This window comes from Meles meles, chromosome 9, assembly GCF_922984935.1.
Source record: "Meles meles chromosome 9, mMelMel3.1 paternal haplotype, whole genome shotgun sequence".
Lineage (NCBI taxonomy): Eukaryota > Metazoa > Chordata > Mammalia > Carnivora > Mustelidae > Meles > Meles meles.
This window is the reverse complement of record NC_060074.1, coordinates 50,290,160-50,306,680: the sequence shown is the minus strand read 5'-3', so window position 1 is coordinate 50,306,680 and position 16,521 is coordinate 50,290,160. Positions and strand designations below refer to the sequence as shown.

At 41.2% G+C, this 16,521-nt stretch overlaps 1 protein-coding gene across 1 annotated transcript in view; it reads left to right on the top strand.

The window, feature by feature from the left end:
• The window catches only part of NEB (nebulin), a 215,371-nt gene that overhangs the window by 167,382 nt on the left and 31,468 nt on the right, over window positions 1-16,521 (top strand). The window contains exons 107-123 of the mRNA XM_046019740.1: window positions 173-277; window positions 735-839; window positions 3,175-3,279; window positions 3,432-3,536; window positions 4,185-4,289; window positions 5,293-5,397; window positions 6,728-6,832; window positions 8,955-9,059; window positions 9,437-9,544; window positions 10,371-10,475; window positions 11,996-12,100; window positions 12,523-12,627; window positions 13,466-13,570; window positions 13,659-13,769; window positions 14,481-14,591; window positions 14,831-14,932; window positions 15,042-15,146. Coding sequence (XP_045875696.1) covers window positions 173-277; window positions 735-839; window positions 3,175-3,279; window positions 3,432-3,536; window positions 4,185-4,289; window positions 5,293-5,397; window positions 6,728-6,832; window positions 8,955-9,059; window positions 9,437-9,544; window positions 10,371-10,475; window positions 11,996-12,100; window positions 12,523-12,627; window positions 13,466-13,570; window positions 13,659-13,769; window positions 14,481-14,591; window positions 14,831-14,932; window positions 15,042-15,146 — 1,797 coding nt within the window. The remainder of the gene's footprint in view (window positions 1-172; window positions 278-734; window positions 840-3,174; window positions 3,280-3,431; window positions 3,537-4,184; window positions 4,290-5,292; window positions 5,398-6,727; window positions 6,833-8,954; window positions 9,060-9,436; window positions 9,545-10,370; window positions 10,476-11,995; window positions 12,101-12,522; window positions 12,628-13,465; window positions 13,571-13,658; window positions 13,770-14,480; window positions 14,592-14,830; window positions 14,933-15,041; window positions 15,147-16,521) is intronic.

Genomic DNA, 16,521 nt, shown 5'->3' with positions numbered 1-16,521 from the left:
GTTTCCAAATGTGGAACACAGAAAGAAACAAATGAACAGAAATACAGGAAAAGCCAGAACAAGTAGATTTAGCCCTCCCATTGAATAGTTAGAAATGAATGAAAATGACTGAATACTGAATAATAAATGTTTTATGTTTCTAACATCTGATCCCTATTCTCTAATCATTTAGTATCTCTATGTTGAACTTGCCACCAAAGAGAGACCCCATCATCATGCTGGAAACCAGACCAAAGCCTTGAAGCATGCTAAAGATGTAAAGGACCTGGTCAGTGAGGTAAGTTGAGAATTTGGCACCAGCGTGCACTGGGTTAAAGGAAAAAATCTTGGGACACCTGGGTGGCTCAGTTGGTTAAGCAGCCAGCTCTTGATTTCAGCTCAGATCATGATCTCAGGGTTGTGGGATTGTGTCTCGCATCGGGCTCCCCACTCAGCAGGGAATCTGCTTAAGATTCTCCCCGTCCCTCTCCCCCTCCTCCTCCCTGCTCATGCTCTCTATCTCTTAGAATAAATAAATCATTAAAAAAAAAGTTTCCTTAAAACCTTCCCTTGCTGCCTCTGATCAGAGAGCTGATTTCTGTAATTATGCTCAGCAGCATAAAAACACAGAAGATAAAGCCATTATCAAGCCCAATATATCATGGCCCTAGTTTGGATCTATGACGTGACTGTGAATTGGGAAGGATAAAAACACTTAAACTTAAGTTTGTCTCTTTTCTGCCTTTGTTTCTCAGAAAAAGTACAAGATTCAATATGAAAAAATGAAGGACAAGTACACCCCTGTTCCAGACACGCCAATCCTCATCAGAGCCAAGAAAGCTTACTGGAATGCCAGCGATGTATGTGTCCTTTTCTTCTTTCTTCTATTGTGATAGGGACAGCTGAGGTTGTGGTACCTAAGACACAGAAGATATTACTGTACTCCATAGTTCAAAGACCTGGTCCACAACATGGATCATGAGAACAACAACAAAAACACTGAAACAACAAAAGGCACAACAGAATCGGTCAGGCACAGTAGCAAAGAATAATGCTGGGAGAGTCTAAAAGCCTATTATTTTTCTTGTTGACCTTCTTAGCAAATTATGACCCTTTCTTATAATTCTTTGGTGGCATTTGCTAGGGATACTTGACAAATAATTGTTACTTATCCATAAAGTCATGGTCTTGGAGTCAGCCAAACATGGTTCAAATCCCATTGCTGTCACTTGCCCGCTATATGATTCTATATAATTTAATTTCTCTAAGACTCTGTTTTCTGGTATGTGGAATGAGGATAAGAATTGTGATAATGAAGTTAGACAAAACAAAATAATGTATATTACATTCCTGACATGGTGTTGGGCACTTAGTTAACATGCAGAAAAAGGTTGTTCCTTTTCTTCTCTTGATCACCTCTGTCATGAGAATGACACATTTGTTAAAATTAGGAGGGACAGATTTTCATTCCCCATACCACATGAACAAGGACAAGACTGGCTTTCAGTGGTAATGAGATTACCTGTTAATAAAGATGAAATTAACTTAGGGTAGATAACCAGCTCTTATCGGTTTCGTTTCTAAAAGCCCACCTGCAGGTGCATTGCCCCCATGATCAGAACCAGAATCCCTGGAGGACTGGGCATAGGGGGACTTAAACTCAGCCCAAAGCTCAAGCAACCCCATAGCCCCTCAATTTAAGAAGATTGCTCTAGGATTCCAGGGCATCTTAAAGTCATCAGGGTGATCTCTAAATAGAAATGTGAAAGGGCACAGCAAAACTGAAACAGTGTCTCAGTTCCATAATTTTGTCAGCAGTTTTCATTTGGAGCAGACAGGAGTCTACTAATTGAACAAGCACTTTGTGTCCCCCCCCGCCCCCCCACGCTATGAGATATCCTAGGTCCCACCCCTGGTGTATAGTGGCATGAGATCCAACAGCCTGATATAAACGGGCTGAGCACATTGTGCCTGCCGGCATCTCCTGACACACCCAAGGTCACTAGCATGCTTTTCACTAAATGTAAAATGCCCGTGGGTGCTGCTCAGGGCTACAGCGTACCAACATACCAGGGCACTGGTTCTACACTCTCGGGGCCCAGGGACAGATCATTTGGCTTAAAATATAAACTGAGAAACTTGTAAACGACCCTCAAAATCTATCCCCTAGGATATTTTAGTCTTCTTGTGATATTCCCATCTTTATCACTTCAAGGTTACTGTTGAATATTAATTGGAACCAAGCCTACTCTGTTACCACCCCTCTCTGGGAGTGGTCACCCAATAAAGCTGGCACCTAGGGCTCATGACGCCGCAGTGGACAGCTCCACCCCTAGGACTTTCTCAGACCAGTGCTGATAACTCTAACCTTTAAAATAGTCGGATGTAACAAGGGTATATCTGGCATTGAGCTTGGCTTTTCTACATTGGCACTCCCCCCAAGTAGAGCTAAGCAATTTTATGAGATTATTCATGTGAAAACTTAAGTTAAAATGTCAGACAAAAGACACCTTTAATTATGTGTTAGTTCAGCTACCCCAAAAGACTTGAGGTTGAAAACAGACTGTTCAGAGAAGAGCTCATCTTGTGGAAACAGGGTGAATCTTCTATGATAGTCTTAGGTTAAGGTCAGAGATGTTATCTCTTGAATTACGACAGAGATCAAGATTATAAAACAAAGTTTCAGGACTGCCTCCTGGAGAAGGCATTTTGATACTAGGAGTTGTAAACTAAATCTTTCTCCTCTTTCCATGTTCATTAGGAAGTCTTGGGCTCAACAAAGTTGTTTCCTTTTTTCTCCTCCCAATTAGTTTTTTGTTTGTTTGTTTGCTTGTTTTAGATTTAAATAAACTTCTTATTTTAAGTAGTCTTGGATTTACAGAACAGTTGCAATGATAGGACAGACTTCCCATATTCCCTATATCCTTTTCCCCCTATTGTTAATACATTACTATGGGACATTTGTCACAATGAGTGAATCCATATTGATGCTTCATTATTAGTTAAACTCTATTCAGATTTTACTAGTTTTCTCCTAATGTCCTTCTCTTCCAGGATGTTAAAATAAGCTTTTTAATCTCTCTAAATTTATTCATTAGAAAACCTAAGAGAAAACTCAAGAGAGTTCAAGCTTAAAAGAACTCAATTATTTAACACGGTGTTTTTTCACAATCTCTGTGCTTTTTCTCTTTCCAGCTACGCTACAAAGAAACATTTGAAAAGACCAAAGGAAAATACCACACTGTGAAGGATGCTCTGGACATTGTTTATCATCGTAAAGTCACAGACGACATTAGTAAAGTATGTCCCTGCATATTTCTACTTTGTTGGGCTTAATAACTTACTATTTTCTTTAAGTATTCTCCCTTTCTTAAAACTCTCTAGAGAAATGTAGACTTTTTTATATGAAAGCTGGGTAAGACTTTATAGCTGTCTTTGTGTTTTTACCACAGGTAAAATACAAGGAGAACTACATGAGTCAGTTGGGAATCTGGTTGTCCATTCCTGATCGCCCAGACCATTTCCACCACCGGGCAGTCACTGATGCAGTCAGTGATGTGAGTCTCAAAACTTTCTGGTTTTACATATGAATTCATACTCCCATGTGACTTACAAAATCAAACACTGCATAGAAACTGATGAAACACTTGGCCAGATTTCAGATCTTCTGTATGGATGTTTAAATCCTAAAACTCACTGCTACATAACTGAGCTTTAACTTGAGAGAGAGAAAAAAATATTCAAATTTATAAACTTACTTTTTCTTCTAAATGGATGATATCCTATTACAGGACTGAAAGTGATCTACTTTATCTAGGAAATAGACTAGTTTTGATCATTTGATCATTTGATTCCACTTCATGAAAAAATGAAGACACATAACAATGCTCATTTTAGAAATTTCAGCTCTCTGTGTGAAAATATAGCTACTGAGCTAATATACTTTCTAGGAAAACATGCCTGTCAAATTTGAATTGGTTTGATTAGTATTAAAAATTAAATTTTCCATATATGACACAACAATATACCATAAAATGAGCAGAAATCAGTATTACTGAAAACTTCTCTTAAATAATTGTTTCAATACTTTAGTATTCCTTATGCTTCAGCAGTCAGAGCTTCTATTTATTCTACTTGGATTGATCCTAGCCTACTACTATTCAGAGATAGGTTCTCAAAATTCTTTGATGATGTTCTTCTCCCAGGTAAAATATAAAGAAGATTTGACCTGGCTTAGGGGCATTGGTTGCTATGCCTATGACACCCCTGACTTCACTCTGGCTGAAAAGAACAAGACTCTCTACAGCAAGGTACGTCTACTCAAGGATAAGAATCACCTGCATTTAACATATTTCGGTGCCCACAGAGAGAATCAGTGCTGAAGCAGTAGTTTTCGATATGTCTCTCTCTATCCTAGCTTCTAGACCCTGTAGTTGCAGTATGTACTGAATTCACTCTACTTAGGAAGTTTCTTAGTACTGACCTCACTGACTATAGTCATCACTTATTTATATCATTTACTTGAATTTAATGAAAAGCCATCTTAGTATAACTTCTCATGGCTCTTGCAGAATTTCCTTCTATTACTGTGTCTCTGGATGACTTACTTTGTTAGAGTTACTATGCTAACAAATACAAAGGGGGATGATTTTAGTCCACAAATTTGATGTGTGACTTGAGGCAAATAACTTTGTTTTTATGGCCTCTTTTTCCTATTTCTTATTTACAAAATAAAGCACTTGGCTTAGCTTCCTTTGAGTTTTAAAATAGGAGTCAACAATTTTTTTAAAAAGTGCCAGATAGTAAATATTTTAAACTTTGTGGACAACATTCATTCTGTCACATAGTCTTTGTTACAGTCCCCTAAAATTGTTAATAAACATTCTTAGTTCATAGGGTCATTTCAAAAAAGATGGTGGTTTAGATGTTAGCTCACCTCTGGCTTAAAATTTTATGATTATCTAATTAATTACTGGAAAATTATTTCAAACTAATGGATTAAAAATGCTTTCAAGTTCACATAGAATAAAATAATAACCCTTATATAGAAACAATGAAGGAACTGATTTATGTTCTTGCCTAATGTGGCAGATAGATTGAGTTGACATCTGTTCAATAAAGGATGTGTTGGGAGGCTAGATTTTAGGTATCCATCTGGGTATACATTTCATTGCCTTAGAAGGCAAAGTGTTCAGTAATTACTTGTTAGTCTCCATGAATAAATCATCTCAGTTGTATGATAGGATAAATGATATGTCTCATTCTTAAGGTAATCACAGCCTGCTATAAGTAACCATGTTCTTTCTTCTCTAGTATAAGTATAAAGAGGTATTTGAAAGGACGAAGTCAGATTTCAAGTATGTTGCAGATTGTCCAATCAATAAGCATTTCAAGTATGCAACTCAGTTGATGAATGAGGTATGTATGACTTGATCCATTTAAGCCTATTCAGTTCCCTTAAGAAGTCTATAGAGTTATTTGATTAAAGCCCAATACATAAAATAACAGGAAGGTCAATTTAAATGTTGATTCAAGATAAAGATTTGGAAAGCCTCTTATAATGTCATCATCTGATGGGCTCTACCAAAAGCAGAGTGAAGAGACTGTCCAGTGAATAAGTAAAAGGGACTGTCCAGAGTGGTGTGAGGGCCCCACCGCTATCATTGCCTCTGTTTGTACTAGCATAGGGCAGCACAACTTTTTGGGGGACAAGAAGGAGGTCAAGGATTTTGTTGACTATCAGCCAAACTCCCTTAAACATTATATTGTCTAGAGTTGGGAGACTTCAAGGCTCAAGGTTAATTTGGCATCCCTTACCAGGGCACAGAAATGGCCGTGGTTGGAAGAGTCACCCCTCAGGGATAGTTGTGATTTATGCAGTCAGATGTATTGCCACTGTTACTCATACATTGGTGCAGAGAAGTATCTATTTGCACCCAAAATATTCCTTTATAGTCTACCCAGTCTTTCCTAGAACTGCTGTTGCCATAATTTAAATTCAGCTTAAAATGGCAGAAATGAGCAAGCTACACATTAACTTACATTTGGATGGTTTTATATTTAATTTACTATCTTTGGATTTTCTATGGATTTATGGAAATCAAAAAACAGTATTAGAAAATTAGTAAAATGTATCTAAAAATGAAAATGTCGCCAATGGTATATTTATTTCAATATGTGAATTTTTTGTTGTTTTTGTTATTTTTAACAACAACGATTTAGTTCATTTTCAGTAGATGTCCACACGGGATGACTGAAGAATTACTGTCAGAAGCTTCCTAGGAATACAGTCTTGATAAATTTTGTTACTGTTTTATAATTTGCGAAGGATTTCCAGGGTCTCTTCTATAATCAAATTTACTACCATAAGAAGACTGGTAGAATTTGCCCATGAATAATTTTTTGATTCTCACAACCTTAGATAGTAAACATATAGCTCATTAGTACCTTATTTAAGATGCCATAAAACCTAACATTGCTTATGGCATCGTATTTAAAGATGGAAGATGTTTAAGCACAAGGTTGTCCAATTTTGGTGTCATCAAATCAGATCTATCCCAAGTCCTAGCCTTCTCCAGGTGATCTTCAATTGACTCTCTTTACCTCCATGTTATTACTATTCTGGATGCTTTGGAAGCCCATCGCTAGAAATGACCTGTTTCTGGCTCTCTGGAGTGTTTATCTTGGGACATTTCTGTGTAGCCTTGAAGTTGTACTCTTGCCATAATTTGATATGATGTTTGAGCAGAAAAAATACAGAGCTGATTATGAGCAGCGGAAAGATAAATACCATCTGGTAGTCGATGAGCCTAGACATCTGCTGGCTAAGATCGCAGGCGACCAGATCAGTCAGGTACTGTGATGCTGCTGGCTGGACAGCCCAGGCAGGACTGTGCTCCAGATTTCTCATGAGATGTCGTTCCGTCTGCTGCAAGGATGTCATAGGTTCCGCCTATGATATTGGGATGTTCCGTTTCAAAGTATCTGTCTAGCCACCCAAAGAGCCCATGAGCTCTTTGAGTGTGCCAGTCCATACTCTGTGTCCTCACATGTGCTGTGGTGAAGATAAACAGAAAAATCGGTCCTCCCTCCCTTTATTCTCCTGGAGGATCTACTTGTAAACTGCAAATTGAGTTGCAGAAGTGAAAACAAAGACACAAATTAATGGAAGGAAAGAGGACAGAACTCCTTAAACTGCATTTTTCTACTCCAGTGACATCTTCTGTCCTGTAAGGTGGTGTTGGTGGGACTAGCTCTGTTATTCCCCTTTTGGGAGGATGACGGATTCTCTGCTGCAAGTATTGCAGTCATTCTGCTTGGTACTGCCCTGTAGCTGGTGTCTTCACCCACATGTATATTTGAGTACATGAAGTGTGTGTGCCTACATCTCTTCACTCAGAAGTGATTGGGATATAGAGCCGTGTTCTCTCCTGTCTTCATAAGTCTCTTCTGTGCTCCACTGCTCTTTGCATGAACAGAGAAAATATAAATCTAGTGCCAAGATGCTTCTGAAACAAGGATGTAATGAAATTCTACGTCCAGATATGTTGACTGCCCTCTACAACACACACATGTGGAGCCAGGTAATGTCTGGTATGATGTGAAGAAGAGACTGAGAAGCCTTGAGACCGCTAACGTTAAGCTTTCCTTGATTCCCTTCCCCTGCTCCCTGCCCGACTGGTTCCCTGCGATAACGCTGCCTTAGTATTCATTCCCTACAGATGACCTCTGCCTGTGGCCACGTGTAACTGCGTGGCAGCCGCATCCATATATCATCTAGTGCCTCCCAGTAAGAGTAACTGAGGCTGTTTTGGACTCTATTTCCAAACTGGTAAAACATTGATTTCAATTTTTTTAATATTTGCCCCAAAGAAATGGATTCCTTAGGGATTGAGGATATAAGTAGATTCAGTGACATCTAAAATATATGAATAATGTTTTCATTTAATATCCGTTGTTCAGTGATCACTGCAAGTGTACCATCTGGGAACAATGAGGGTCGTGGTGCAGCTCCTTGAGTATTGTACTTATTTATGGCCCGTCTTGAGCTTGATGCGAATTTACTAGGTTATTTCCAGCATAGCTGTCCTCATACACACTTGTTGGCAGTCAACATTGTCTCCCTGCAAGGTCAGCTGAAGCTCATGCCACCACTTTTGCATCACATGGAGGAAGGTACATTTGAATCAGGGAAAAAAAAACAAACAGATAATTGCTTCTTCTAGATGTTGATAAAATGCCATCGTTCCCACATGAAAAAAAAAAAAAGCTTTTAATCAGTCTTTTGTATTAGAAACTCATTTTATCACTTTAGTTTGACACCAGACCAACGCACGAAGTGAGGGGGATGAGGTCTCCATAAGAACATCCTGTTTGCCTGAACTTGTTCCTTTGTTCTGACAGGATCATCAGATAGTCATGCATGACATTTTGTTGCGCTTTCGTATCTGAAGTGCTTTAAACGGCTTGTGTGCATGGGAATGTGACTTGGAAATTACAAAAAGTGAATGTCTTTAAAAATCATAAATACTTTAAACTGTATATACTCGTTTTTAAATTTTATATCTGTTTCATCTTTGACATGGATATATACCTTAAGACATCATACATATTTGATGCAGCATATTGTAAGTGAATCATTATCTGTCGGAGTACAGAGAGCAAGGATCCAGTCCTGGCTCCAGGATTCATTCTAGATGTGTCCCTTGGTTCAATTTTTTTTAAACTCACTGGGCCTGAGCTTCTAATGTATAAAAATACCATTTATTATTATGATTATTTGCCCACTCCATTACACGATTGCTATCAAATATAGTTTTCTATTAAACATTTCTGTTAGACTAAAAGATAAAGTGTGACCCATGGCTTATCTAATAATCCTATTATTTGCTGTGGAAGTCTTTTGAAGAAAATTACCCTCGTTAAAGCCCTCTATTCTGCTTCAAGTTAACTTGTTCTTCTCTTCTGCAATTTAGATCAAGTACAGAAAAGACTATGAAAAATCAAAGGACAAGTTTACCTCAATCGTGGATACTCCAGAACACTTGCGTACTACAAAAGTCAACAAACAAATTAGTGATGTAAGTGCAAGAAACACTGGATGGATTCTCGGACTCGGGGAGTGTTTACAAATGTGGAGGGACATTTTTGATTGTCACAATGTCTGGAAGATTCTGCTGCTGTTTAGTGGGAGGGAGGCAGGGATATTAAATGTCCTGCTCTGCTCACAACTCTTCTTGTACAATAAAGAATTATTCCAACTAAATTGGCAGACATGCCAATTTAGAGGCAGTGGAGCTTTAAGCAGAAAGCATGAAAGTGCCTGTTGATTTTACGGAATTCCTTTAGGTACACTCAAAAAGCACACAAAACACTTTGCCTGTATATCTTTATGCTACATTATATTGTAAACTGAGATGCACAATATTGTCTCCTTCTGCTTTTACTTCTCCTTCAGATACTTTATAAGTTGGAATACAACAAGGCCAAGCCCAGAGGCTACACGACAATCCACGACACACCCATGTTGCTGCACGTCCGAAAGGTCAAAGATGAAGTCAGTGATGTAAGTACCAGAATGTTCGCAGCCCCTCTCATCTTGGGCTCTTTCTAACATGACGTAATGAACCCTGGTCCAGTTATTTATTCCTGCGCAGCAGTCAGCCAGTGGCTTGAAACCAAAATCATCCTTTTTTTGCTGGTGATTCTGTGAACTGACTGGGCACAGCTGAGTGGATCCTCTCTGCCATGTGCCATGAAAAATGTTAAATACATCCAGTGCCCTGTTTATGAAGGCAGGAATTATAAAGTATTTTAAAAATATTTTTTCACATTCTTATGTTAAAATAAGTTTCCTGGGACGCCTGGGTGGCTCAGTTGGTTGGGCGGCTGCCTTTGGCTCGACTCATGATCCTGGCGGCCTGGGATCGAGTCCGGTGTCAGGCTCCTTGCTCGGCAGGGAGCCTGATTCTCCCTCTGCCTCTGCCTGCCTGTCTGAATGTGCTCACTCACTCTGACAAATAAATAAATAAAACCTTTAAAAAAAATAATAAATAAGTTTCGGCACTTCAAACATGAACATCACTTGTTCATAAACCTCTATTTGATCCTTTCTCTGGAGCAGCCCATTCCCTCTCCCTGTAGAAAAATGAAGAATTTCTGTATCTGTTCTTCCAAACTTTCTGCTTATAACAATAATCTGAGATATTGATGAAAAATACGAACTTCGAGGCCTTTCGAGGAAAGTGCGTGGTAGCATTTTTTCTTCACAACAGACTTAGTCTGCCTTATGAAACATTGTGTACTATAGTGATGGTTTTAATTTCTTGCCTTTTTAATGCTTGGTAGGCCACTGTAAAAATTGACCTTGTCTCACTGTGTTTCTTCCCCAGCTGAAATACAAAGAAGTTTACCAAAGAAATAAGTCCAACTGCACCATTGTGCCAGACTCTGTTCATATCAAAGCAGCCAAGGATGCCTACAAAGTCAACACCAATGTAAGTTCCAGAAACTTTCCCAAGGCTAATGGGGGATTTCGCTTCTCTCTTCAGGTGATTGAGCTCTAATGAGTCTGGGTCAAGAGTTAGCCCCAGCAGCATGACTCCTGGTTCTGGAATCTAAATGCGCTTTTGCTTCTCGCAGAGGAGAGTGGGGAAGAGCCATGGTGGCCAAACCTGTGCCACAGTGACTGTGCCACTCAGTCTCTCTGCCAGGTGGCTGAGAAATAGGAGATTTAATTCTGGAATGAAGGTTGCATGTTGGAAAGTGTCTCGTCATCTTTCATTCCCTCCACCCTCTGTATCTTTGTCCTGTCCTGCTTTAGAACCTGATTCTTCGGGAAAACACCCACACGCATGCACATGCACATGCAAGCAAGCACATTCTAGTCCCTTGAGGCTGTCAGAAGTTAGCCTGTGTCTCTCTCCTGCTCACTTTAAAGCCTCAAACACAGCAATATTTTTGTGCATTTTGATAAAAAATACATGAATTTCTTACATAATGAAACCATTATAACCCAGTGAATGCCCCTAGTGTCAGAAAGAACATATATTAATCAGGGTCTGCAAATACCTTAGGGGTGGGCAGGTAGCTCGCAGGTGTCCCGAGGATGGATTGAGGGCTGGGTCGGTAGCAGGATGGGTGTGTGAGAAAGCAAATGCATTAAAATGTACGATGTAGAGAGTCGAGGTAGTGGGTGTACAGGTATTCTCTAGGATTCTTGCAGCTCTGTTGTAGGTTTGAAAAATTTGACAATAACTGGAGAAAACTCAGGGCATCATAAAGCAAACCTCAGGAAAAGCTCCTCAAAAGCTTGCAGAGTTGATGATGTGCAAAATGTACCTTGACAGAACAATGAAGAGTGAGGAAAGAAATGTGCCTGCTGTTGAGGGCTCTTCCCAGGACACAGATTAAGCTCCCTGTGCTCATGTGCCTCAGATTTGGCCCCAGGCAGCCACGCGGCCAGCTCAGGGGAGGGTCTTGCAAGTGTGGGAGCCTCTCTGGAGCCAGTTTCTGCGGGCTCTGTCATTCACGAGCTGCCTCCCCTTGGGCAGTTTAACCCGCTGCTTGGTTCCTCAGCTGTCAATTTCGTGCAGCCATTGCAACCATTAAATGAGGTAGTAGTTAGGCAGCACTGAGAAAAGTGCCCAGCACGAAATGAATACTCTAAATTTAATTATTTAAAAAAGATCAAGCCTGAGTTTAGCTAGATGTTGAAAGTCCTTGACTCTGAAGATGATAAAGCTACACTGACAGTGAAAGGAATTGTAGCATTATTTTACCTGGAGGCCTTTAAAATTTTTAGCCCCATTTTGAGACCAAATGGTCCCATGAGACGACCTCTTCCATGGCTGACTAGTGGCATAAATTGTCCAGAAATATTAAGTGGGGCTCTCGCTTGCATAAAGAACCATGATTTTTTGTATGTTGAGATGCACGATGTCTCCCTCCAGGCCGTGCATGGTTACGAATTCAGCCCAGGGAATGAAATGATCTATTTTTCTCTTGTTACAAACAGCTGGACTACAAGAAGCAGTATGAAGCCAACAAAGCCTACTGGAGGTGGACCCCTGACCGACCAGACTTCATCCAGGCAGCCAAGTCGTACCTACAGCAGAGCGATGTGAGAGGGGACGGGTGGTCGGGCTCTCTGACACACCTGAGACAGAAGCATGAATAATTACTCATCATAAAAGCTGCTGAGGGTGTCAGCCTAGCACACTTGACATCCCAGAAGGATGGGGAGTGATGTGAGGGGGGGAAGGCAAGCGCAGGAAGCAGACCTGTTTTAGAGCCTGGTCTCCCACAACTGGGCACAGGCACTAGGGTGTAGAGTCCTGAGTGAGGCTGGGGAGGAACTGGGGGTGAGCAGTTGGGAAGGACTTGGTCCTGGCCACAGGGCTGGAGAGGGGAAGCCCAGCATGCAGTGAGGGGCCAGGAAGCCTCTGCCCCCTTTTTGGTAGCAAGTCTTCCTAGCACCCTTAAAAGGGGAATTACAGATTACAGTAAATGCCAGCTTCTTCCTTTGCCTTTCTTCTGTTTCAGTTTGAGTATAAGCTGGACCGAGAGTTCCTCAAAGGTTGCAAGCTTTCTGTCACTGATGATAAAGACATGGTGCTGGCCCTGAGGAATTCTTTAATAGAAAGTGACGTAAGTATCCAGTGCCTCCCATGACACCTAACCCATCTTCAGTGGCGCAGTCCCCAGTGACACCAGGGAAGGACAGAGGAGGCTGCTGTTGTAGGAGCTCAGGCGCGCAGGTCCTGAAATGCGACCCTGTCCCCGTGCCAGTGACATGGCAGAGCAGGGTGACAGGCAGGGGAAGCTCTAAAATCCAGGTGACCATTCTCAATGTATACTGCACTGCGAGATCATTCACACATCGAGAATTGGGAGCTGAGGTTCTGGCTGGATTTGTGTGTGTATGTTTTTTAAATTTTTTTTTAAAGACTTTATTTATTTATTTGACAGACAGAGATCACAAGTAGGCAGAGAAGCAGGCAGAGAGAGAGGGGGAAGCAGGCTCCCTGCTGAGCAGAGAGCCCAATGTGGGGCTCAATCCCAGGACCCTTTGACCTGAGCCGAAGGCAGTGGCTTAACCCACTGAGCCACCCAGGCGCCCCGAAACATTTGTTTTTGAGTGATCATATTCTTCCTTTGTTTCTTCATCTATAAAGGAGACGTAATAATTCCTCCCAGGATTTGGGAGCAGGTCAAATGACATATTCAAAAGTCCTTTGAACTAAGGCTAAGGGTATAAAGATTCATCACGAGATCCATTTTGATCATCATTAAAGCCTCAACTTGGAAGAGAGAAAGTCTTTTTGTATAGTTCCCAAGATTTCCAAACATCAGATCTTTTATTGAGTTTAATGCCCTTACTGTGTCAGTAATTCTGTTTTCCCAGCTCTATCTAGTGACTCAGGGACTGAATAAATATATACCAGATACCCAGAGGAGCTAAAGCTATATTTTTTCACCCTTGCAGCTGAAATACAAAGAGAAACATGTCAAGGAAAGAGGAACCTGCCATGCTGTGCCTGACACTCCTCAGATCCTCCTGGCAAAGACTGTCAGCAACCTGGTGTCTGAGGTAACCTTCCAGCAACATATGCTCGGCTTCCCTCTTGGGCTAATGCCCCAGGCACACACTCTAACAGGCTCTCTGTGGATTCCCTCAGAACAAGTACAAGGACTATGTCAAGAAGCACCTGGCCCAGGGCTCGTACACAACACTGCCAGAGACCAGGGACACCATCCATGTCAAGGAAGTGACCAAGAATGTCAGTGACGTAAGTGACCAGCCCCAGGACTCTTGGCAGCAGCAACACCACTTTACCTTAGAATCCAGGGAAATCTGGGGCGAGCTGCCTTTTTGCTTCTAAGTGCTTTCCTGTACATCACTTCACCCTTACCGTCATCAATGCCTATGTGTGAATTTTCAATTCTGCTTTGAAGGAGGACTCCGTATTTATTAGGTTTCCTATTATGGCAACTATGGCAAATGGGCTTTTTGCCACAGGACCTGTTATCTGCAATATAAGATGTTAGTAACCTAGCATTAATAAAAGGAGGAAGCGTTGCTGATTGAGTGTGGCCTTTCCTATCATTAAACTGCCTAACAGTTTTAGAGAAGTAAAATCACTACTTTGTAATTAAGTAATCCCTGCCCACTTTGCCCTTATGAATAATGCTTTCATAATCTTGCTATTATATTTTTATGAGCCCTTTATGGTTCCATATGTTTTCTAAAGCTAGAAATGGGAAATGAAGGAGTTTAATTTGCTTGTAGTCAGTTCTTCCAAGATTGCCTTGTGTTTCAAGTGTTGGACTCCAGGACAGACAGGACAAGGAAGAGCTAGAATATAGATCAGAGATCCAGGTTCCAGACTGATGCCAGGATGGGGGGCCATGGATTTTCCTGGAGATCTCACAGTTCTCTAAGTAAACCAGTTCTTTTCCCAGATTCTTCTGTTCACATAAGTAATTCTGGCTCTATTTAGACAAATTACAAAAAGAAGTTCGTCAAGGAGAAAGGGAAATCCAACTACTCCATCATGCTGGAGCCCCCGGACGTGAAGCATGCTATGGAAGTGGCCAAGAAACAGAGCAATGTAAGCTCCCCTGTCCACACTCTCCACGGTCCTGCTGAGCCAGTGGATCCCAACTTGGTGCCTAGCGGGCTGGTTCCATTGAGTGGTATTCCTAATTTCCCTCTCTGGTAGTTTAAAAAATACGGTGGTTTAAAAAATTGGTTTGGTTTTAATAATAGGGTTGTTTGTGCTTGATGAGGACTGTTTCAAAGATAGCGTATCTTCCACATGAGTAAAGATTCTTTTCTCTCCAAATAAAGGTTGCATACAAAAAAGATGCCAAGGAAAACCTGCATTACACCACAGTGGCCGATCGGCCAGACATCAGGAAGGCCACACAGGCAGCCAAACAGGCCAGTGAGGTACGTGTGTGGTGAAAATGGACCTGCTCCCCAGAGGTCACGGCCACCAAGTATGACAAGGCACCCGCCTCTTAGAATGTATTGCCCATCTCGGTTTTCTTTGATTCAGGTGGAGTACAGAGCCAAGCACCGCAAGGAAGGCAGCCATGGGTTAAGCATGCTTGGTCGCCCAGACATTGAAATGGCCAAGAAGGCAGCCAGGCTGAGCAGCCAGGTAATCCAGATGGGCGTGTGGCAGCTCTTGCGCAAAAAACCTTGCAGGAAGACGGGATTCCCAGCATGGTAGTGCAGAAGTAGCAACAAGAGAGATCCTCCTGGGTCTTGGATAGCACTGCTGAGCTTTGAAAAATTAGATTGTAAAAGTCTGCCAAGGACCTTGTCTCTTGTTTCTCTCTGAGATCTCCAGGCCTATCTCATTCTCCACTTTTCAAAACACTTATTGGGTGTGTGTCTAGATATTTGAGTGCTTAACAGTCTTCAGGAAGAGAAATATCAGCTTGTGAGGTCCTACTGGCACCTCTTCTCCGGTAGTGAGATTATATCCCAAGGGTGGCATTCACACTTGAGTCAGCTGTGGGAATTTAACAGGCAAGTGTCATGAAATTCAAAGTTCTAGAACCCAACCAGATGCAGTCACCTTTATTCTTCCATTCAACATCCACATATTACATGACTGGACTAAGAACTAAGGGGATGAATGGATGTCCTCAACCTTATGTCCATAGATAAATAATTACAGTTTGGGGTGAAAAGTAATCAAGGTATATCCAGGGTGCTGAGGGGAAATGCCTCATTCTGTTGAGTTTTCCTGTAAATCATCATCTTCAGCTATTTTATGTAGGCATGACAGCTCTCTTCCTTTCATTCAATTAAATCACATTTATTGAGCAAGTTTATCCTATCATCTTCTATTGAGCAAGTCTACTCTATCTTCCTACTCCAAGTGGCATGTTCCAGAGGGAGGGGATGGGCGTGCACAGAAGTAAATCTCTCAAGAAAGTTCTATAGCACTCGACACGTTTCAACACAAAATCAACAGAAAAGAGTGTAACTTGGTCAGTCCCCTGACCAAGGTTAAGAAAGTAGGTGAGCAAAAGGAAAAGAGATGTCAGCTTGCTGATGTCAGTCCTACATCCCTGATGAGTGCATTAGTTTTCTTCAAATGCCTCATCACAGCAGCATCATAAGATGCAGCCCTGTGCCTTTGCCCTCTCCTTTGGCCTTTAAGGTATTCTACCCAAATATCAAGTATCAGCCAGGCAACAAAGTCAGGATAGGGGAGGCCCCACACTGGGAAGTCCCTGTGGGGCTGGAGTTACACTGAGAAGTTACAGTCCCTGAGATAAGCCTTCCAGAGAAAGTAAACCCTCCACATCTGAGGTTTGATGTAGGATTAGAAATGCAAGCATCTCAATTTTCAAAAACAACAAAGTCTTCAAAATTTCAACATCAGATCTTTTCTTTGTTTTTACCTTGATGATGGCATGACCTTGGAAATTTTTTTAAAATATATTAAAATTTGGAGTGGCTATTAGTAGAGTAAGCTGGTATTTATGCTTATTTTTTAAATTAAAGTTAGCCCTTTGCAT